This window comes from Paroedura picta, chromosome 6 (genome assembly GCF_049243985.1).
Source record: "Paroedura picta isolate Pp20150507F chromosome 6, Ppicta_v3.0, whole genome shotgun sequence".
Taxonomy (NCBI): Eukaryota; Metazoa; Chordata; class Lepidosauria; order Squamata; family Gekkonidae; genus Paroedura; species Paroedura picta.
The window spans coordinates 30,750,904-30,772,752 of record NC_135374.1 but is presented as its reverse complement, the minus strand read 5'-3'; the positions used below and the strand labels follow the sequence as shown (position 1 = coordinate 30,772,752).

General features: G+C 42.8%; 1 protein-coding gene across 1 annotated transcript in view; it reads left to right on the top strand.

Moving 5' to 3' along the window:
- GAP43 (growth associated protein 43) overlaps positions 1-19,045 on the top strand; it is an 80,363-nt gene extending 61,318 nt beyond the window's left edge. Inside the window, exon 3 of the mRNA XM_077341932.1 lies at positions 18,363-19,045. Within this exon, the coding sequence (XP_077198047.1) occupies positions 18,363-18,451 (89 nt within the window). The 3' untranslated portion in view covers positions 18,452-19,045. The remainder of the gene's footprint in view (positions 1-18,362) is intronic.
- Positions 19,046-21,849: the final 2,804 nt, after the last annotated feature.

Below are 21,849 nucleotides of genomic sequence, written 5' to 3'. Positions count from 1 at the left end.
ACAAAACTGAGAGGGTGCAAAGGAAAGCTGCAAGGATGATCCAGGGCCTGGGGGACTAAGCTCTATAAGGAAAGGTTGTGGGACTTGAGAATGCTCAACCTGGAGAAGTTCAGAAATTGCTACCACAGAAGATTGGTTAAAGAAGATGTTGAGCTTTGGGGTCTCAGCCAGATTAACGGCACTATTAAAGGACAAAAACTTGGAGAAATATTATGAACAGTGGACACCTTTCTGGAACTACATGAAGAAAATGATTCTGGACTCTGCAAAATTTTACAAAACATAAAAAAAATGAAGCAGCAGATAATTCTAATTAATTTCTCTTAGCACAGGAGGAGGGTTTACTTGTCCAGGAAGGTGAGCTGGGTGGGAAGTCAAATTTTAGGTTGTGATTGTGATATTTGTGTTATTTTTGTATGTGTTTTATGTTGTATTTTTGTTCAGTGGTGACGTTGTTACTTGTAGATGTATATAAACATAATAAAATATTTAAAAATTAAATAAACTAAAAAAAAAGAGAATGCTCAACTTGGAGAAGAGAAGACTGAGAGGGGACCTAATTGTTTTCTTGTTGTATTTGAAAGAGGAGGACAAGGAGCAGTTCCTGTTGGCAGCAGAGGATAGGACCTGCAGTAATGGGTTTAAGCTGCATGTAGAACAAGAGTGGGGTTTTACTTGCCATGGGTGAGCAAATGACACATCTAATGTAATTAGAGTTATTGCTCAGTCTCTAACCTGCCCTTCTTGGGAAAATTGATTCAGAGAGCAGTAACAAACCAACTCCTGGTCTTGTTAGATAACACATATGGTCTGGACCCATTTTAGCCTATGGGACAATGGCAGCTTGGGAGCTTTAGCTGATGTATATAAATCTGAATGTAGATAAAGATCATATTTCTTTTATGCTCATGCTGTTATCTGTTAGCAGCCTTTGATAAAGTAGAGCATGCCAAACTTTTGAGACATTTGAAAACAGAAGTAGATATCAGGAGATGTACTTTTGGCTGATTTCAATTCTTCTGCATGGATTATGCTCAAAGAGTTGCCATTAGAGACTAGTTCTCTTCAATATGGGAACTATCTTTAGGGGCTATTTCCACAGAGTGCAGTCTCAACCTTCATGTTGTTCAACCTTTCTGTAACCTGTTTAAGAGATATCATTGTCAACAACCTTTCTCAGGCCTTGTCAGCAGAAGGTCGTTGCTTCCTTGATTGCAACCATCCATCTAATGTTGGGTCTTCCTCTTTTCTCGTTGCCTTCTTCCAAGCATTAGTGTCTTTTCCATTGACCCCTTCTCATTATGTGACCAAATTATGGTAGCCTGAGCTCTATGTCTTGCTATCCAAATTCCCTGATGACGATGTTTAGGTCTTGACTCAATGACTGATGGCTGTAGTTAAATATCTGAATGTGAACAAACTGAAACTGAACCCAGAAAAGATAGGTTTGGTCTGGTTGGGATGTCAAAGATATTGAAAGGTAGGGTGCTTCCTACTTTTGATGGGGTTAAGCTGACTCTTCCTGAATCTGTTAAGAGTGCAGAGATTGTTCTGGATTCAGCACTGCTATTGGAAAAACAGCAGCAGCAACAAAAACAACACATGCTTTCTTCCAACTCAGTCCAGACCAGAAGTTAGCCTCTTCAGTTGAAATGACCAATCTGGTCATCTAAATCTATGCCACAGGAACATTGAGACAAGACCACTGTAATGCACTCTAGACAGGCCTGTCCTTGAAGTCAACTCAGAGACTCCAGTTGGTAACGAAAGCCATAACTTGATTATCAGCAGATAAGTGAAGCATGAAGTTAACTGAAGCATGAAGCATGATTGCTCTGCAATCACTCCATTGCCTGCCCAGCAGTATCTAGGCTTAATTCAAGATGTTGACAGTCACATACAAAGCCTTTCATAGCCCTGGTCCCTCATAACTGCAGGGCTACCTGTGTTTGCCAGCCTGCCAGTCAGCAAAATCAATAGTTACCCATGCATGTGCTTTCTCTGTTGTGGCCCCCACCTTATGGAATGGTCTGCTGAACAGGTCACATATAATGCAAAGCTGAATTATTCAGGAGGGTATTTTTACACAGGTAATTAGGGATGCACTGTAATGAAACATTTCATAAATATGCTTTGGTAAAGGGACTGTTGCTGTAAGTATGCTCCTACTCTGTAATTTCTGCATTGTGTAATGCACCATGATAATGCTTAAGCTTTAATTCAGCTTCATTTCAGATCCATTTTTAGATTTCTGCTTGTCAGATTTCTGCAATCCAAGCCTTATTACTTTGTTTATTGGCTGGCCCATCCTTTTGATTGTATTTAACTTACAATGCCTAATCCACCTTGAGTCTTAGTGGAAAAGACTGTGTATAAGAAGCACAAATAAATAACAGGGAATGTGGGCAGGTGGGGGAGATGGGCAGTGAAGGTGATGAAGCCCACATTTGTTGAAGTAGATCAGGAGTTGAATGATCATGTGCAAAGCAAATCCTAATATTAATTTAATTTTAGACATACAGACTAGCCACAGTTAAAATATGCCATGATTTTATGTTATACATGAATGGAGCTGGTACATTTGTATACAGGCCATCTTTGAATTCTCTTTGAAGATATACAGACTTTCTAGTATTTATTTAGTTTGCATAGTACATAACTGTTTGCACAGAACATAATCTTGCATAGGGTTTCCAACCTCCATGTGGTTACACACAAAAAAAGAAAATCCCATGTAAGGAACCAGAGTCAATATAGTAAAGTCTATGTATAACTTCAATTTATATTACTTGCTTGAAAAGTCTTATATTTATCCATAATAAAACCAAAACTAACCACTTGGAGAATCTTTGGTTTTTAACAGTAAAGAGATTGCAGATGTTTTGATCAACTGATTTTTCTCAGTGCTGATTATTCTTCACCACAGTCAAAAAACTTTTCATGAAAAGTTTTTCATAATGACTGCAGATCCTCGGTGTCCCAAAAGAACGGGCTCCCATGTGATCAAAGTAGTCATGATTTTTATTATGGATGAGACACTTCAAGAAACTTGACATTGGGATTTTCTTTTTCAAGTAAGAATGTACCTTTTTGTTGTAATAACCTCCAGGTGGCAGCTGAAGATCTCTAGGCATTTCATCTGATTCCCAGAGATCAGTTCTCCCTGCAGGAAACATCAGCTTTGGAGGATAGATTCTATGGACTCATATCTCCAGGAATTCTTTCCCTTCTCCAAATTCCACCTTCCCCAGGCCCAACCTTAAAATATTCAGGAATATCCTAAGCCAGAGCTGGCAACCCTACCATGCTATCACATAGGACATATATTCACTTCAGTCATAAATAGTGAAATGCAAAGTCATTATATCATGCTTCCCAGCTTGTCATTTTCTCCTTATTGGGATCAATAAAATTTCATTTTGAAGCCTGCCCTACTGCCTGTTTCCATGATAGCATCTTACAGGCAGTCTTGGAGGACCTATTTAAAAAGTGTCCATAGACACTTAGGTGACTAGTGAAGCACCAAGCTGCTTAAAAGAATAAAACAGTTTTATTAAGAAGAGAAGATAACTTTTTAGGGAATGAGGAGAGATAGTCCTAGCTGTCTAATTGTTGTTCTGCATTAATTCTGTCTGTTCAGGAGGCAAGCAGGGGAAGTGCGTGCCAAGATGCAGGAAGTCGACCTTCTCTGGACGGGGGATTAGGCTTGGGCCAGCATTCATCTGGTTGCGGGGCTAATCCTCACCTCCAGGTGATGTTGACACTGGCCAGAGGTTGGCCTGACTCAGGCCCTTGGTTGCCCTGAGGAACACGGATTCTTCCCATGTTCTTTCTGTGCCATGGGTGCCATTGGGGCCTATGTCAGGCCAGGCCCATATGGCAGGGAAGAGTCAGGCTGCCAAGGCCCAGCTCCTCCCTTCAGCCTGGACCAACTACACAGTCCTGGAAGGGACACAATATGCCCTAAGTCAGGGGTAGTCAACCTGTGGTCCTCCAGATGTCAATGGACTACAATTTCCATGAGCCCCTGCCAGTATTTGCTGGCAGAGGCTCATGGGAATTGTAGTCCACAAACTTCTGGAGAACCACAGGTTGACTACCCTTGCCTTAAGTGGCTCCACGGTGCTGTACAGCACTGCAGAGCCACCTGGGGCATGCTTTCCCATTTAAGAATGTGGTATTGCTACCACGTTCCTAAACAGAAAAAAACCAGTCCCCCTCTTCTGAATGGTGGAAGCTTTCTGCCCCAGCTGCCTTGTCCAAAGGTGGAAATCCGGGGTGGATGGGGTATGCCAGTGAAAACAGTTCTCCCTGGGGATGCAGGAAGCGATGGGGCAAACTGCCCTGTTGCAGACACATGGTGGCAGCTCAGCTCAGTGCCACTGGTGTGGAATAAGAACAAATGAGCCAATCAGGACACAGGAGGAGACGATTTGGAAATTATCAGGACTTTCCTACTCCAACTATGCTGAATACAGTTTTCCCCCAATGCCCCATGTAGGATATTGTTCTTATTCTGTTCAGTCATGCATACTACAGATGTTGCATGTTCCAGTGCTCATTTTGGAAACTATTCCACAGCCTTTCTGTCCCAAACAAGCAAACTCAAATTTGATTCACAAATGATGAAACAGAACCATCCTTTAAAAATTAAACCACTTTGTGTTGTATTTAAACCATCGTCACTATAAAAAGTAGGAACTGCAAGCATCCATCTTGCTGCCTTAACGCAAGTCCTTTTACCAGCCTTCCAAAGCACCTTCTGGAGTTTAAAAAGGGATACTCTAAAAGGCTAGGGAGAAAAAAAATGATCTGTGTGAAGCACAGCCACATGGGGTTGCAATAGCTTTTTGAAACTCATGTAAAGCATCTCCTTGCCAGCTGCCAGATGTCATCCCACAGCTGGAAAGACATCCAGGCCTACATAGTCAAGCTGTTCAATGTGCAAAATACTTCACAGCTGTGGTGGCAGCAAAGTTAGAAATCTATACTTGGCAGCCAAAAGCAGGCAGGTGCATCTACTGAGGGAAGGTTCTTTGGAACTTTCTATTCCCCATCCCCATCCTCCAAGGAGTATATAAAAGAAAGGTTATTCTGAATCAGATCTCCTTCTCAGTATAGTCCATATCTTCTGTGTTCTGTTTTTCACACTCTCAGTTAAATAGCTAGCTATTGTGAATTACAATGCAATCTTATACTTCCTACTGAATCCCACTTTATTCCGTAGGATTTAAGTTGATTGTTTTTCAGGTTATGTATGTTACAAAACATATTAGTTCAGGACTATGCAAGCTGCTAGCAACTTCTTTTATAAACACTACAAAAGTGTGCTTGCCTAAACATGGCCAAGTCATAGAGTCATAGAGTTGGAAGGGGCCATACAGGCCATCTAGTCCAACTCCCTGCTCAATGCAGGGTCAACCTAAAGCATCCAGGATAAGTATCAGTGGGGGGGGGGGGAGCTCACCACCTCCTTAGGCAGTCGATTCCACTGCTGAACTACTCTATGGAAAAAATTTCCTGATATCTAGCCAATATAGTTCTTCGCATAATTTAAACTTATTACTGTGTGTCCTATCCTCTGCTGCCAAGAGGAACCTTTCCCTGCCCTCCACCTTTCAAATACAACAATCATGTCACCTCTCAGCCTCCTTTTCTCCAGGCTGAACATTCCCAATTTCCTTGGTCTTTCCTCGTAGGGCTTGGTCTCCAGGCCCTGGATCAGCCTTGTTGCTCTCTTTGGCATCAAGAGCCAGCTTGATGTAGTGGTTAGGAGTGCAGACTTCTAATCTGGCGAGCCAGGTTTGATTCCCCACTCCCCCACATGCTGGGTCCCCCACCAGCTGAGTGACCTTGGGCTCGCTATGGCACTGATAAAGCTGTTCTGACCGAGCAGTAATATCAGGGCTTACTCAGCCTCACCTACCTCACAGGGTGTCTGTTGTGGGGAGAGGAAAGGGAAGGAGATTGTAAGCCACTTTGAGACTCCTTTGGGTAGAGAAAAGCGGCATATAAGAACCAACTCATTTTCATCTTCATCTTGCGACTCTTGGTAGTACCACCTCTTCTTCAGTTTTGTTCACGTCCTTTTTGAAGTAAGGCCTCCAGAACTGCACACAGTACGCCAGTTGTGGTCCAACCAACGCGGTATACATTGGGACTATAACATTTTGTGTGGCCCTTAATGAGCTCTGGGGTTTGGGTGGGCAGCAGAAGTAAATAACATAGAAAATCTCCCTTTATTCTTTTTTAAACTGTCTCGGGAAGGGGAAGATGCTGTATATAACAGAAACAAAGTGGCTGTTTCCATTATAATGTCCCCCAAACACCAAGAGTTCCAATCAGGCAACAATTAGCTGAATCCCATTTCTTGAGCAGACAGCTGAGATTAATGCTTCCTTGTTTAGTTCAGTCTAGGCTTGCTATTTAGCATACTGCACACACAAAAATGCAGCAAACTTCTGATTTAAAAGCATTTTATTTTATTAGTAATATATATCATGCACATTACCCATTTGAATCTCCCATCTCGATAGCTTTCTTTATCATGCAGGATCTTGGGTACAGATCATTTTGAAGCTCTTTGAAATCCCTAAGCCCCACAAGAAAGTTGACAACCCTAGCAATGCAGATCAATTGTGTCTAGGTGATGTCATTTCCGGTGACACGGTACTTCTGGGGGTATGGCAGGGGGGCATGGCCAGCTGACGTCACTTGAAATTTTTTTCAGGCATGGCTCCATGGTCAAAAGGTTGAAAAAAAGTATAGATTATACCAGGGATTCCCAATCAGGGGTCCTTGGGAACTCTGGAGGGTGTCCATGGCCTTTACCTTCCTGCCTTAATGGACTCAGCTACAAGCTAGGGCAGTGTTCCCCAACCTGTTTATCACTGGGGACCGGTCAATGCTTGACAATTTTACTGGGGGGGGAGTCTTTTGCCGAGGGATGCCACTGCCGCCTGAGCCCCTGCTCCACTTGCTTTTCTGCCGGCGCCCGACTTCCCATTGCCCGCTGGGGGTGCTGCCAGCAGCAGCTGCGCAGTGCCATGCTGAGGGGGAGCCCCAGCAGGGCAGCCCTTGAGGCAGCAGCTGGGGAGGAGGACGAGGAGCTGCAGCCCAGTACTGGCTGTTCTATGGACCGGTCCTGGTCCCCGGACTGGGGGTTGGGGACCACTGAGCTAGGGAATATGCCACTTCCATTGCTCTTCTCCCCCCCCCCCTCCTGAGCATGAGTGAGTTCTCTCGTGGTTTCTGTGCCTGGGAGGGGGTGAAGCATGTCTGGTCATTCTTATTCTATGTTGCTACTTTTATAGAATCCATTTGTTTCTTTGTTTATTTGCACATGTTCTCTTAATAAAACACCAGGGCCTTTTCTGTTGTGGCATCCTGATTATGGAATTCTGTACCTGGTACCAAATTTAGCAATGCCAGATCAAAATCTTTCTGTTACCTCAGGAGCATTTTGTAAGAATAACTAGTGTTTTGTCATCTTCTTATCCACATCTGGTTTCTCAGTGGTCTGTTTTGATATATTGTTGCCTCCTTCTGTAACTTGAACTTATTGCTGCTAGTATTTTACTGTGCCTTTCTAAAGCCACTGAGTTCACTGGATCAAGAAGGTAGAATTTAGAAGAATCCTGCTAGGATTTAAGTGACTACTTTCGCTTGTAGTTTAATGGTGCTATGTATTTAATTTACTATAAATTTTGTGGGTGGTAGTGGTGGTAATTTATATTTTGGGTATTCACATTGGACATTTGTGTTTTGTGTTGTATAAAATATATTAAACAAATAAAGGAAGGAAAGCAGGATGGAAAGAAACAGGAAAGAAAGGGGGACAAAAGTAGTTCACACTAAGTGACTCGGGTTTTCCCCAGAAAAATGAATACTTAAGTTTAAAAAGTTTCACAAATCATAAGTGGAAGTCACCTGTGTGCAAGCTGACCAAGATTTGTCAGGGCTGATCCTTTTTTTTAGTCCATGGTAATTTTTATGCTTGAAGAATGCTTTGGTCAAGAACAAGATTTGCTCGAAGGAAAATTCAGACAGCAGAAATGAATTACTCATCTGGCAGCAGACAGATATTCCATTGTGAAGCACACCCCTCCCTTTTACACACTCCTCTTTCCTTTAAGTGGACAACTGGTAGAAAAGGTAGCAGTGTTTAAAGGGGGCAGTCCCCTGGTCTTCCTAACTACAGATCTTATATGTGAGTGAACCTGTGTGGGACTGTTTTATACCGGAAAGATTCAGCTTACCAATGTTAATCATAGAATCATAGAGTTGGAAGGGGCCGCACAGGCCATCTAATCCAGCCCAAAGCATCCTAAAGCATCCAGCCTTTGCTTGAAGACTGCCAGTGAGGGGGAGCTCACCACCTCCTTAGGCAGCCTATTCCACTGCTGAACTACTCTGACTGTGAAAAATTTTGTACTTCTTCATCCTGTCCTACAGTAATGCACATTCTCACTTACCTGCTGACTGCACTAAAACAAGTTCGCTGATGAAATACACTTTCAGGATGATAGAAGCATTGTTGTCTAAGTGGTGTGTTATTTTCTCAGAAGCTGGAGCGCCAACAGAGTAGGAGAGAGTGGCATCCATCAGGGAGGCCCTTCCCTCGGAATAGCACTAAATGCACCTGACAGTCTGCCATCTCGTCCCTGGGGCATTCCTTTCCATACAATTAAGGTGTCTGTGATGATGAAGAAAGCTCTGATGTACTGAATGAGCACTCCGAGAGAGACAGGTTGGGGGAGGGAGACAGAAATGAGCAATGAGGCATGTCCCAGATGCCTGCTCAAATCCCAGAGCTTGCCTCTGAGGTGGAAGATGGCTGTGGAGAGAAATGGGTAACTCTGGCTTTCTTCGGTTACCAGAAAGTAAACACAGTTGTAATAGGGTTAAGGCATTGTATTTACAAAGAGCATCTCTTTTTCTCCCCCCCCCCCCCCACCAATTTCTCTAGAGAGACATTACCGCTCTTGCCCATCAGCCAAAGTTGGAGGGTTTCCATGGCAACCAGGCAGCTGGTGTCTAGACAGTGAGAGATGCCTGTCAATGGAGCAGAGAGTCTAGCTCCCCTTAACAACCTCTTCCATGTGAAAGCACACTCCCTTGGTTGCCTCCCTCATGGCACATGATGGGGGTCTTGTTCCTTTCCACTGGCTGTAGGTGGACAAAAGGGGGGGGAGGAGACTCAAACTGAGCTTTGCATCTATTTATGAAGAAAGATAGGGCAGGAACATGTTTAGGTGAATTTGCAGAGCACATAGCTGGGTCTGAAAGCAGAAAACATCTCCCAGTGAACTGCCCCACCGACATATTCCATTCATTGGAGGGAAAGGTGTGCTAAAAAGTACTCTTGAATGGGGAGGGGAAGGGTGACATGCTTATTTAGTAAATATTATCATCATTATTTACTTCATTATAAAATGTTGGGTACCTAAACTACCATTAGTCAACATGATACATCTTCTGTGTGGTTAAACAAATGGTATCATTGTATTAGTTATCTTCAAATTTGAGAGGAAACCCCTCCCCCCTGTATTAGTCACAAGTTTCTCGAAATTTTGAAGAAAAAATGATTCCAAACATGACTAACACATTCTTCCTTTTAACACAGTTTAAAATACATCTTTTCGATGAGGAGAGATACATTTCTCAGGATTGTAAGAGGAATTTACAAATAATATTTGCCCGTTTTTGCATTGGAAATACAATGATAACAGCATCACAGTTCAGAGAAATATAAACATCTTAGTTCGCAATATATAATATATATGTATAGTTTGGAGATTATTTTAAAAGAAGTAATTAAAAATGTAACAATTTTAAAGCAAGTTTTAAAATTTGATCGGATGTAAAAATTAACCAGTCAAAAATCTGTATAAAATGAAAGTACTTATTTAACCTTTAATGGTGCTGCATATCTAAATGGCAGCAGCAATATAGACAGTTGTATGACTTCCTCCATCACTTAACAGCTTCTTTATCATTTGCCTTGTTTGTATGCCTGAATATCTCTCTAGAATAAGCTGTAATAGTTTGCCTTGAATCATATAATAAGCGGGGCAATAAAGCAGGAAGTGCTGTATGGTTTCTACCTGACCACTGTTACAAGGACATAGTCTTTGAGGTAGAGGGAACTTCTTGTAATAACCCTCCAAAACAGCTGTGGACAGAGCAGGTAACCTGGCCAATGTAACTGCTTATCCTTATCATCATCATCATCACCATCATCATCATCATCAATTTCCTGCCACTTCCGAGATTGGCTCGTGGTGGGTTACAAGTTTATTGTTTCAAGAGTGAAAAGGTAGGTAGGTAGGTAGGTAGGTAGGTAGCTTTAGCAAGTATTTATTTCTGTCTAGAGTCAGAAAACCTGAGGCTTTGTTTATATCCCCTTGCTGGCCAGTATCTTGGATTAGTACAATGCTATAAGGAGTCCTATACATTCAAAAAGATTTCCCAATGAAATATCTGTCGGAACAATATTTCATGTCTTCTGGGCAGAGGCAAATGATCCCAGCAGTCTGGTGTAGTGGTTAGGAGTGAGGACTTCTAATCTGGCATGTTGGGTTCAATTCTGCGCTCCCTCACATGCAGCCAGCTGAGTCATCTGGGGCTCGCCACGGCACTGATAAAGCTGTTCTGACCGAGCAGTGATATCAGGGCTCTCTCAGCCTCACCCATCTCACAGGGTGTCTGTTGTGGGGAGAGGAAAGGGAACGTGACTGTAAGTCGCTTTGAGACTCCTTCGGGTAGAGAAAAGCGGCATATAAGAACCAACTCATTTTCATCTTCATCTTCATTCTTCTTCTTCTGTTCAGTGCCAATAATTAATGGCTGATCATAGACATAGTCATGGAACTTCTTCAGCCTGCCCACAATGGTAAGAACCTCCAAACTGATCTGGGAGTAATTTCATTCTTTTTGAGCCATTTTTTAGAAGAAGATATGAGGATGGTCTCACAAGAGTCTTCAAACTGTGTCTCAAGGCAGCCCCAGTACCATATGGGAAAACATCATATGTGGGAGAGGCTTTTCCAGTACACCAGTTTGACAGCACCAGAAGCCCTATAATGCAGGACTGTCCACCTTTCTTCAGAAGATGATACAAAAGGAGTTCCACTAATGGACTAATGCTAAAATTTTTTTTTCAGAAGTCTGAGAAAAACACAGGAGCTTTGGTTCATGACATAGAGAGTCGTCTTTGTGTAGTAGTTAAGAGTGGAGACCCCTAATCTGGAGAGCCAGGTTTGATTCACCATTCCTCCACATGCAGCCAGCTGGATGATCGTGGGCTAGTCATAGCCCTATTAGAGCTCTTCTCACAGAGCAGTTTGATCAGAGCTCTCTCATCCCCATCTACCTCACAGGGTATCTGTTATGGGGAGAGGAAGAGAAGGCGATTATAAGTCACTTTGAAACTCCTTTAGGTTGTAAAAACCAACTTTTTCATCTTCTTCTTTGCGGATTGCTGTTATCTTCACTGGAGTTGGACAGATGCCATTCACATCAATTAAATAGATAAGAATTTTAGTCTAAGAGACAGTAAACACACATATTTCACACTGAACACAGGGCCAGTATCAGTAAACCAGTGCAGGACTTCGTGCAACCTTGTTGTCTCTTCATCAGATCCATCAACAATGCAGATATTATCTAAATTTGGAACAATAACATGAATGAAGATGTCCCTTTTTGTGTTTGTCCCTTTTATACCTGAAGCTCTAATCTTCACAGAAGACCAGGTATGAAAACTAGCTCTGTGAAGCTAGGAATTTCCCAGGAAGGGACAATGATGCAAATCAATGTCAGATTCCTGTTAAGGTTTGACTGAATTCTTGATGGGCATAGCCCTGTAATATGCTGATGAACCCAGATAGCAATCAAGGCATCCTTTTGAAGACAGTGTTCTGCATTAAAGGGTGCCTGGGTCATAAAAGGGTGTGGCCCATTGAAGCAGATGAAAAACACAGGCTGGAATGAAACCTATTCCCTCTTTTCCATGGCTGTTTTTTCTTCCAATTTGCCCCTAATGACAAAGAAGCTAGAGAGAAGGTGCATAACTATCTGGTAACTTTATTATAACTGTAAAAGGAATGCTTGGAGGGAACCTTCAACTGAATTGGCTGCTAACAAGATCCAAACTGAACAGAAAGTGGAAAGTGGAACTGCTCTTTTTAAGAGGCTAAATTCTAGCAGCTTCTAGTACAGGGATCCCAAACTGTGGCTCTCCAGATGTCAATGGGCTACATTGCACTGGCAGGGGCTCATGGGAATTGTAGTCCATGGACATCTGGAGGGCCACAGTTTGACCACTCTTGTATCTAACATATAGCAAGCTAGTATGATCAGAATGCTACGAAGTATAATTTTATCCATTCACATCAAGGAATTTCCTGTTTTCAGATTTGTGATATCAGCTTTTACATGAAGCACATATAGGCTTGAATGACTATAGTTCACAGCTTTTATGCTCCTGATCACACTGCAACCATGTCTACAATCATATGTAGAGTTGAGATCATGTCAAACAGTTTGGTATACAGTGAATCATAGGAGCACCCTCCTACCAAAATGAATTTAAATTCGTAACTGTGAAATGGGGCCTTATGACACCAGAAAGCCTTTAAAATGTATGGCTGTGGGAAGATTTTATTAAGTAGAAAAACTTGGGCACGAATAGATTTTGAGCACTAGAATACCTGAAAAAGTGCTACTCCGCCCTGTTCACTGCTGTCCTCAGACATGAACCCTCTGTCAATGAAGAATAAGACCTTTTCTAAAATGCTCTGCTTGGGAAGGCTTGCTTGTCCACTTCAATGAGCTCGTGGAGGAAGGCCATAAAAACCTTTCCTATTGTTTTATTTGGGGAGTTGGGCTTGTGATACTTCTCTGATTTGTTTTATCACATGTTTTTAATTTTTGGTAAAGATGATTTTGATATCTGCTGCTTTTTGGAGCTGTATGTGTTTTACTTGTGTGTTATGGACTGAGGCCAGGGAAAGATGGTAAATATTTTCTAGTGTGAGTAAGTATAAAATAATATGAATAAATATTTCTCTTGCGCCAAAGGGTGGTGTTGGCCATTGCTTTCTTTTGATCTTTGCTAGAACCTCTGGTTTTGGTTCAAAGCAAAGTAGCCTTGTTAAAAGGCTTGAAGTGTCATATACATCACTTGTATTTGCGCATAATAGTCCCCTCCTTCATTCTTGTCCTCACAGCAGTGCTGAGAGATAGGTGTTCAACAAGTGTAACTGGCAAGTCATCCAGTGAACTTCCATGGAAGAGTGAAGATTGAAACTTGCATCTTCCAGATCCTAGTCCAACATTTTGACATCTATATCATAGGTAAAGGTAAAGGTAAAGGTATCCCCTGTGCAAGCACCGAGTCATGTCTGACCCTTGGGGTGACGCCCTCTAGCGTTTTCTTGGCAGACTCAATACGGGGTGGTTTGCCAGTGCCTTCCCCAGTCATCACCGTTTACCCCCCAGCTGGGTACTCATTTTACCGACCTCGGAAGGATGGAAGGCTGAGTCAACCTTGAGCCGGCTGCTGGGATTGAACTCCCAACCTCATGGGCAGACAGATTCAGACAGCATATCGCTGCCTTACCACTCTGCGCCACAAGAGGCTATATCATACTAGCTCTCAAAAGAATTTAGATTTTCTGTGGAAAATGGAAATACATACCACTTTATCCTAAACACGCATGTTCGTGATATTGGTGTGTAAACTGTTGTCAAATAGTACCTGATTTATGGCACCCCATAAGGATTTTAAGGCAGTAGTTTGCCACTGCAAAAACTTCCTTAGTGGTCCCTCATCCAACCTACCAGCCCTACTTAGCTTCCAAATCCACATCCCATTCATGATATTATACAAGGACCATTTTCACAATGGGAACTTTGTTGCTCTGGCTCCCATGCAGCAGCACAAATCCAGGGTGAACGAGGTACACCGGGCCAAATGCTCCCCCGTGTAGGAACAGTAAGAGGTGGGGCAACCTACCCCGGCTCAAACGCCAGTCTGCAACCTGGCGCAAAGCCTCCAGTGTGGAAATGGTCAAGCCTACAACTCTTAGAAATAAAACATTTAAAAACATGCATGTATAGAATGTTTCACACTTGGTCTCAAAAGGCCATGCAGAAATAAGTGATGTGCTACATTGTCTTGAATGGCTCAAATACAATGAGTTACCATAAAGGTCTAGGTGAATATAAGCGAGTCAAGAAACTGATGCTATGGATGTCAGGGGAAGCAAGATAGTTGTTTTTGAGTGAGCATTGTCAGCTGTAAATGTGAGAACATTGAAGGACTAATCTCCAGAGACTGTTGTAAAGAATCTGGAGAGCTCGTATGATTTATTTTAACTGGCACTGTGGTTGATCATTTAAAGATCCCACAAAGGTAGAAACAAAAACAAAAAAGCCCACAAAAATAAAGCCAAAAGCCACCAACCACAAAAAAAGATCAGTGGCAGGGTGCCCTTGCATGCTCCTGTTTAATTAATCTTAGCAAATCAAAGAGAGCTGGGCCAATCCCAAGAGATGGCTTTTACTCGGAAATCCACTCAATCTAATTTCACTGATGTAGGGCAGGAGAAGGACTTGGAGCAGAGCCTACAAACCATTAGTACATAACGTAGGTGAAGGCAGCTGGGAATGCTATTCTCCCTCAGAATGGCTAAGCCTTTGGCCTCCCTCAGTTTTATAGCAATCAGCCTGTATTTACTCATAACATTCATTCATTTACTGATAAACCTTTACGTGTACCATCTTGGCTCTTTCAAGGAAACACATAGTAGTAAATCAAGAAGCTGGCATTTGTAGAGAAAGAGGTTGTTAACTACTCATCTAGTTTGTTTTTTTATTTCTGTACTTGTATGCCACCGTTCCCTGGAGATTCAGGGTGGCACACACAATTTATGTCACAATACTATCATCATAATATATAAAAATAAATGTAAAGTTTAAGATTCGTATTTATTTATTTATTACACTTTTATACCGCCCTTCCTTATGGCTCAGGGCAGTTTACAATGAAGATTCGTAGTAACAATACAGAGAAAATATGATTATAAACTTATAACATTTCTAACAGAAGAGCATTATAACTTTATAATTGTGTAACTATTAACTGCACCAATTTAAATCATTCTGGGGCCATTGCTGAATCAGGAGTCACCCCATGCCTCTACAGCATGCTGTTGATAGTAGGAGGGGCCTTTGGGGGCTCTAGTTGATGGAGTTGTTTCGTTGGCCTTGATTGAAAGCTTGGTGGAAGAGCTTTCTTTTGCAGGCCCTTGTGGAACAGTTTTAGCTTTGGCAGACTCCTGAACTCCTCAGGAAGCTCGTTCCATCACATTGGGGCCAGAACAAAAAGCCCTGATTCTGGTCGAGGCCAGATGAGCCTCCCTAGGGTGAGGGAGCACCAGCTTGTTGGAACCATGGTCAGACCACTGCACCCTGAAGGCCCGACTACATTCCCTCCTACCCACTTCAGTTGAGTACCAAGCAAATTTTGGTTCGCCAATGGATTCCTGAACACTCTGTAGGACCCAATGCCTCCCTGCACGTCTCTAAATGAGCTAGTCAGTGACTGACCCAACTGGATGTTGTTTGCCATTGATGAGATCACCCCCCCCCCAACAGTCTCTCCACCCCCATCCAAAGTGGGCTTCCAGTACACAGAGGTGCTCTATGAGATGAAATGGGAACTGAGACAGCTACAGTGAGTATGGAGGGAAAATGATGAAGTATAGAGAATATCCTATAGGTCATTTCTGAAGACGTATGGGATGGTACAGAAATAAGTAAAACTTGAGTTTTACTCAACTTCCATCACATCTGTGAACTCACACTCTGCAAAATTGTTTAGGGTATTTCAGTCACTCACCAGGCTTGAAGAAGGGCACCAAAATAGAAACAAAATGGAAATAAGCTGTGAGGCATTTGCAAGCTATTTTGCAGACAAAGTCTGGACCCTCCACTAGACGCCTTGGCTGCCTTTGAATGAAACACTAGCTGGCTTCAGATAACTCTCACTGACTGAAGTGGACAGAGATTAGGACAGTTTAAAACATCGTTAGAGCCTCTTGTGGCGCAGAGTGATAAGGCAGCAGTCTGAAAGCTTTGCCCATGAGGCTGGGAGTTCGATCCCAGCAGCCGGCTCAAGGTTGACTCAGCCTTCCATCCTTCCGAGGTCGGTAAAATGAGTACCCAGCTTGCTGCTGGGGGGTAAACGGTCATGACTGGGGAAGGCACTGGCAAACCACCCCGTATTGAGTCTGCCATGAAAACGCTGGAGGGCGTCACCCCAAGGGTCAGACATGACTTGGTGCTTGCACAGGGGATACCTTTACCTTTTAAAACATCGTTGTTGTTGTTAGGTGCGAAGTCGTGTCCGACCCATCGCAACCCCATGGACAATGATCCTCCAGGCCTTCCTGTCCTCTACCATTCCCCGGAGTCCTTTTAAGTTTGCACTGACTGCTTCAGTGACTCCTTCCAGCCACCTCATTCTCTGTCGTCCCCTTTTTCTTTTGCCCTCAATCGCTCCCAGCATTAGGCTCTTCTCCAGGGAGTCTTTCCTTCTCATGAGGTGGCCAAAGTATTTGAGTTTCATCTTCAGGATCTGGCCTTCTAAGGAGCGGTCAGGGCTGATCTCCTCTAGGACTGACCGGTTTGTTCGCCTTGCAGTCCAAAGGACTCGCAAGAGTCTTCTCCAGCACCAGAGTTTAAAACATATCAATATATAAAACAATAAATAGCATTAGTCTCCTCAATCCATCTTATTACTCTAGGGGAATAGCAAAGTGGGACTTAACATGCACTTCAATGCAGTTATTGTGACCGATCTGGAAAGGGAGGCCAGCAGTGTTTTGATGTTAGGCCTCAACTGCAAGCCTGGTGGAACAGCTGTTTTGCAAGCACTGCAAAATGATCAATGGTCCCACAGGGTTCTGATCTCACCTGGTAGCACTTTCCACCAGGCCAGGGCCAGGGCCAGGGCCAGGGCCAAAAAAGGCCTCACCCCTGGTTGAGACCAGTTTGACTTTTTAGGGCCAGGGATCCTCAGATTTTGGTCACTAGACCTTAGTACTCTCAGCAGACATAATGTGAGAGGTGGTCCCTTAGATACATTTGATGCAGAGGATTTCTCAAGCATTCCAAGCATAAGGAGGAACATTGATGCTAGGAAGGGGGTTGCCAACTCTGGGTTAGGAAATTACTGGATACTGGGGATAGTTCCTGCAGAGAGCAGAGTCGGGATCATGTAGAACTGACCCTTTAGTGCTGCCATTTCCTCCAGAGGAACTGATTTATGATCAGTTGTAAAAACTCCAGGCTTCAGGTGGGGGATGACAACCCTTTCTGGGGGTCTCCCAGCACTAGATCCTAATTTACTCTCTATCAGTCAAGGAGGTCCTGTATCAGCCAACATTTTGATCTTGCGAAGAAGTGAGAACAGACAGGGAAACAGAAGTGGATCTTGAGGAAAAAATGTATTTTACCATATTCATTGGAGACGTAGCAAGTGGGCATACACAGCCAGCTCCCATGTAATTTATTCAAAATTCTTCTGTAGCCATCATTTGGGGAGCATTTTTAGTAGGCTATTATTTGCAGTCCTGTAGTCCAGTACCATCTGTTTTTAATATATGAACATATTTGCTCACAATATAGAATTCCTGTATGTTTTGACCTAAAACAAAAGGAATCTATTTGATTAACATTCCTATATTCTCAGGTGACCTAGCATGAATGAACTCAACAAACCGAAAGGAAGGAATTTCCCAATGGACATTCATTATATTACACTTGTAGAGCTATAAATTGAAGCAATACAAGAAATAACCCTTTATGGAGACATGATGAGAATATATCAGGACTTTTCAGGCAGATCTCTTTGCTCTTCTGACTGGACTCTTAGTCAACCCAGACCACATTCTGGTGTATATTCCAGTTCTTCCTTCCCTCTCCAGAGAATACCAGTGTTGTTTGTTTGTTTAGTGTGTCCTGTTTCCCCGTGTCATCCACAAAGATCAGATGCATTGGTATAAAATGTAATTGTGCTTAGTGTTATGAATTTATTCATTACCCCATATTCATAATAGTACAAAATTCTGTTAGGAACTCTATTTCATCCTTCATTGTGTCCAGAAAGATTTCAGGAAGCTGGTAAGAGACAAGCCAGTAGGCATACATAGTAGGAAAGCACCCAACTGTCCAGACAAGCCTAGAAGTTGGAACACAGAAAGGGGACGCAGTCACTGGCCAACTTCATTTGAATATGTGTAATTATCCTTGTTCCAGGCATGTCCTTACAGTTGTATGTTTGTGCCTCTTAGATGCTGTAGAAGAAACCAAACCTTCTGAAAGTGCCCAGCAGGAAGAAGCAAAAGAAGACGAGAGCAAGGCGGACCAAGAAAATGCCTGAACATTAAGAAATGACTCCCCACTGCCCCTCCCTCCCTCCTCTTTCCTGTATCTTTCCTTCCTTCCTTGTTCCTATCTGACCCACCCCCACTCACACCTGTGAGTCTGTCTGTCCTCCTTGTCCTCTCCTCCCTCCCCACAATCCTTTTTCTCTCTGTGTGGCAAACATTTAAAGAAAAAAAAAGCAGGAAAAATCCCAGTCAAACAGTGTGGCTTAAACATTTTGTTTCTTGGTGTTGTTATGGCGAGTTTTTTGGTAATGATGATCCAATCATTTTGGGAAAATTCTTGCACTGTATCAGAATTCTTTGGTCTGCGCGTGCGTGTGTTTGTCTGCCCACCATGAATGCGCGCTCTTTCTTTCTCTCTCTTTCCCTCTCTCTCTGTTCCAAGTGTGTGTGCAATGTTACGTTCATCTGAGGAGTCCAAACCTATTGAGCGAGTTAAGAAAAAAAAAAGAACAAAGATTTTTCTTTTCTCCCTTTTTCAATGTGATGATGGAATGAACTAAAGGAGACAAAACAAAGAAAAACAGATTGAAAAATACAACCCCAGTTTGTTTTAAAAAATAAAGCAAATGTGCCAATTAGCGTTACTTGCGACTCCCGGCTCCTTTTTCAAACAGAATAATAATAAAGGAGAATAATTACAAGAACATCACTGTGACTGATTTCTGTAACACTTCTCAGACCACTGAGGGCTGTAGAACCTCTTGAGGGTGGTTAGTTATGTTCTGGATTTCAGCTGAGAGCCAGTTGTCAGGTGACGTTTTATAAACAGAAGCCTACCTTTGCGTCTGCAGTTGTGTTGTTATAGGACAGGCCACAGCGTTAGCAAAACCAAGAATATTGGTGTATGTAGAATGATAACAAACAGTGTGTGGTAGTGCTACTCTTTTTACATTACAGTAGACATGTGTTTTAGGTACAAATCTGATCATCTTCCATCTGTGAAAATGTAAAGACATCCTAGAATCCATGACATTTCTAAATGGAACCTGGCTAGAATCTTTTCTCAATTTGTCCTGTTGCAGATAATATTTGGTAGTCACATTTTCTTTTCAGTGTAAAAGAATAACTATGCGATTCTAACCACATTAAGGAAGAAGTAATTTCTCCAATATTTTAGTATCACTTATATAAATGATATTTTGGAATCTTTACTAGTAGGTAAGTATGCTGAAGGCTGCAGTGTAATTGGGTACAGATTTGGGGCAACCAGGATATTACAAAACAACTGATCACTGGAAAAGGAGACAGTTGAAAGGCCTGGCAATATGACAGTGAGAATAATCAGAGGAAAATCAGTTTTATCCAGCAAGGTGCTCAGTGTTTTTTTAAACAGCTTAAGGCTTGGTAGACCAGGTAGAGACAAAAAATGCCTTTGAAATCCTGCAAACACTGCCTTCCAGTTTTCTGTCTGACTTCTAGCCTAAAGGATTTCTCATCTTGTGGTTGCCAGGATAACTCACTTTACAGCTTCCATGTATGTTTTCTCTAAATAAGGAAGGGGTTGCTGTTACAAACAAGATTTTACTGGTGACCTTGACATTAGTGTAAATATTGTGTTGACCTCCCTCTTCTAATCCTTAACTGACCCACCTTTATTATTTATGATGTCAGGTTCAAACTATGCAACCACTAATTCATAGCTAGCAGCCTTGGCAGGGCCCCGTGGGCCCTGACATCTTCCATTGGGTCAACTACTGATTTTAGGAGTTCCCATATCCAATTCCACATTCAGTTTTCAGCACGTAATGTATACCAGTCTTGACAAGAACTTCATTAGAAGTCATCTGGAAAACAGAAGATTGTGGAAGAAAGGATCTGGAGGAAGAAGAAGAGGAGCTGTTTTTTATACCCTGCTTTTCATTGCCTGAAGGAGTCTCAAAGCGGCTTACAATCTCCTTCCTTTCCCTACAACAGCACCCTGTGAGGTACGTGAGGCCGAAAGAGCACTGAGGTTGATTCTGCATGGGCGGAAAAGGCTGAGAGAGCGGTCATATGCAAGCGGGGCAAATCTACATGATGCAGCCGCTGAGCAGGCCCCTTCCTGGGTCTGTGGTGGATCAGGTCTTCAGTTGGCCCAGGCTAAGGGAACACAAGAGAATCCGTGGTACCTTAGCCTGCTGTAGGGGCCAACAGAGCCTGACCTGCAGCAGGCTCATCTGGACAGGGAAGGTTTGACTCCTTCCTGCCCTATGGTGGCCAAAAGGGGGCAAAGAATGCCCCAGTCAGCTTTGTGGTGCTTCGCCGCACCATGGGGCAGACCAGGGAATTCCCCCCCCCAGGAATGATGGATTATGTTCTATACAATCCCACTGTCCCACAAAATAATACCCCCCCGTGGGCTTTCCAGTGTAGTGGAACCATTCTGTGGCCGCTGTGTTTCTCAGGGGACGCATAAAGCTCCACAGCACCACACCGGTGGTGTCCCAGAGCAGCTGTTGCTGTGCGGAATGGGTCTGAAAGCGACTGCTCTGTGAGAACAGTTCTAACAGAACTGTGACTAGCCCAAGATTACCCAGCTGGCTGTAAATGGAGAACTGGGCAATCAAATCTGTGGCTTTCCAGATTAGAAGCTGCTGCTCTTAATCACTACAGTGGCAAAGGACTGCCCCCCCCCCCACGGCCTCAGTAAAATTGTTAAGCGTTGATAAAAAGGTTGGGGATCACTGCACCATGCTGCATCAAAATTGTTTTAATTTTCATATTTGTAACCTAGGTCTCTCCAGTCTGTGTCTAACACTGAAAGTATTTTTGGCGTATTATTTTATAGTAGCCCTGAAAATTAAGTTACAATGAACAAAGGATGTATGGAGGGAAGAAAACATCCATTCAACACAATACTATTTACTAAAAATATATTGGCCACTACCATGGTAACTACTTTTCTGTGGCTATGCAGCACCCTCCACTGACAAAACGGTGTATATCATGGAAAGAAAAGAACATTTTGGTCAGGCAATTAGGTGGTAAGAAGAAAGCAACACAATGTATTAGTGAACACACTGCTGGTAGAAGCTGATATCCTCCTTCAGCTCCAGTAATAGCACATTCTCAAATCTAACACAAACACGACTTCTGTACTAAGCAACTGTTGAGTAAGAATCTCTCTGATTGAATTTTGCTATGTCTCAATTATGTGCTAGTTAGCTTTAGTTTTGACATTCCTTTCTAATCCAACAGAAAGCCACCTCAATCCTCTTTTCTAGTGGACTGTCCAATTTCTATCTGCATATAGCATCTGATGACTACACATCATGAATCTTAAAACTGCCAATAACATCTTTAAGGCTACAAAGATTGTTGGACTCAAATGTCGTTGTGCTACTTCAGACCAACACAGCTATGCACTTGAATCTATCCTTGAACTGCCTGTTCTGCTGGAACCAAAGCC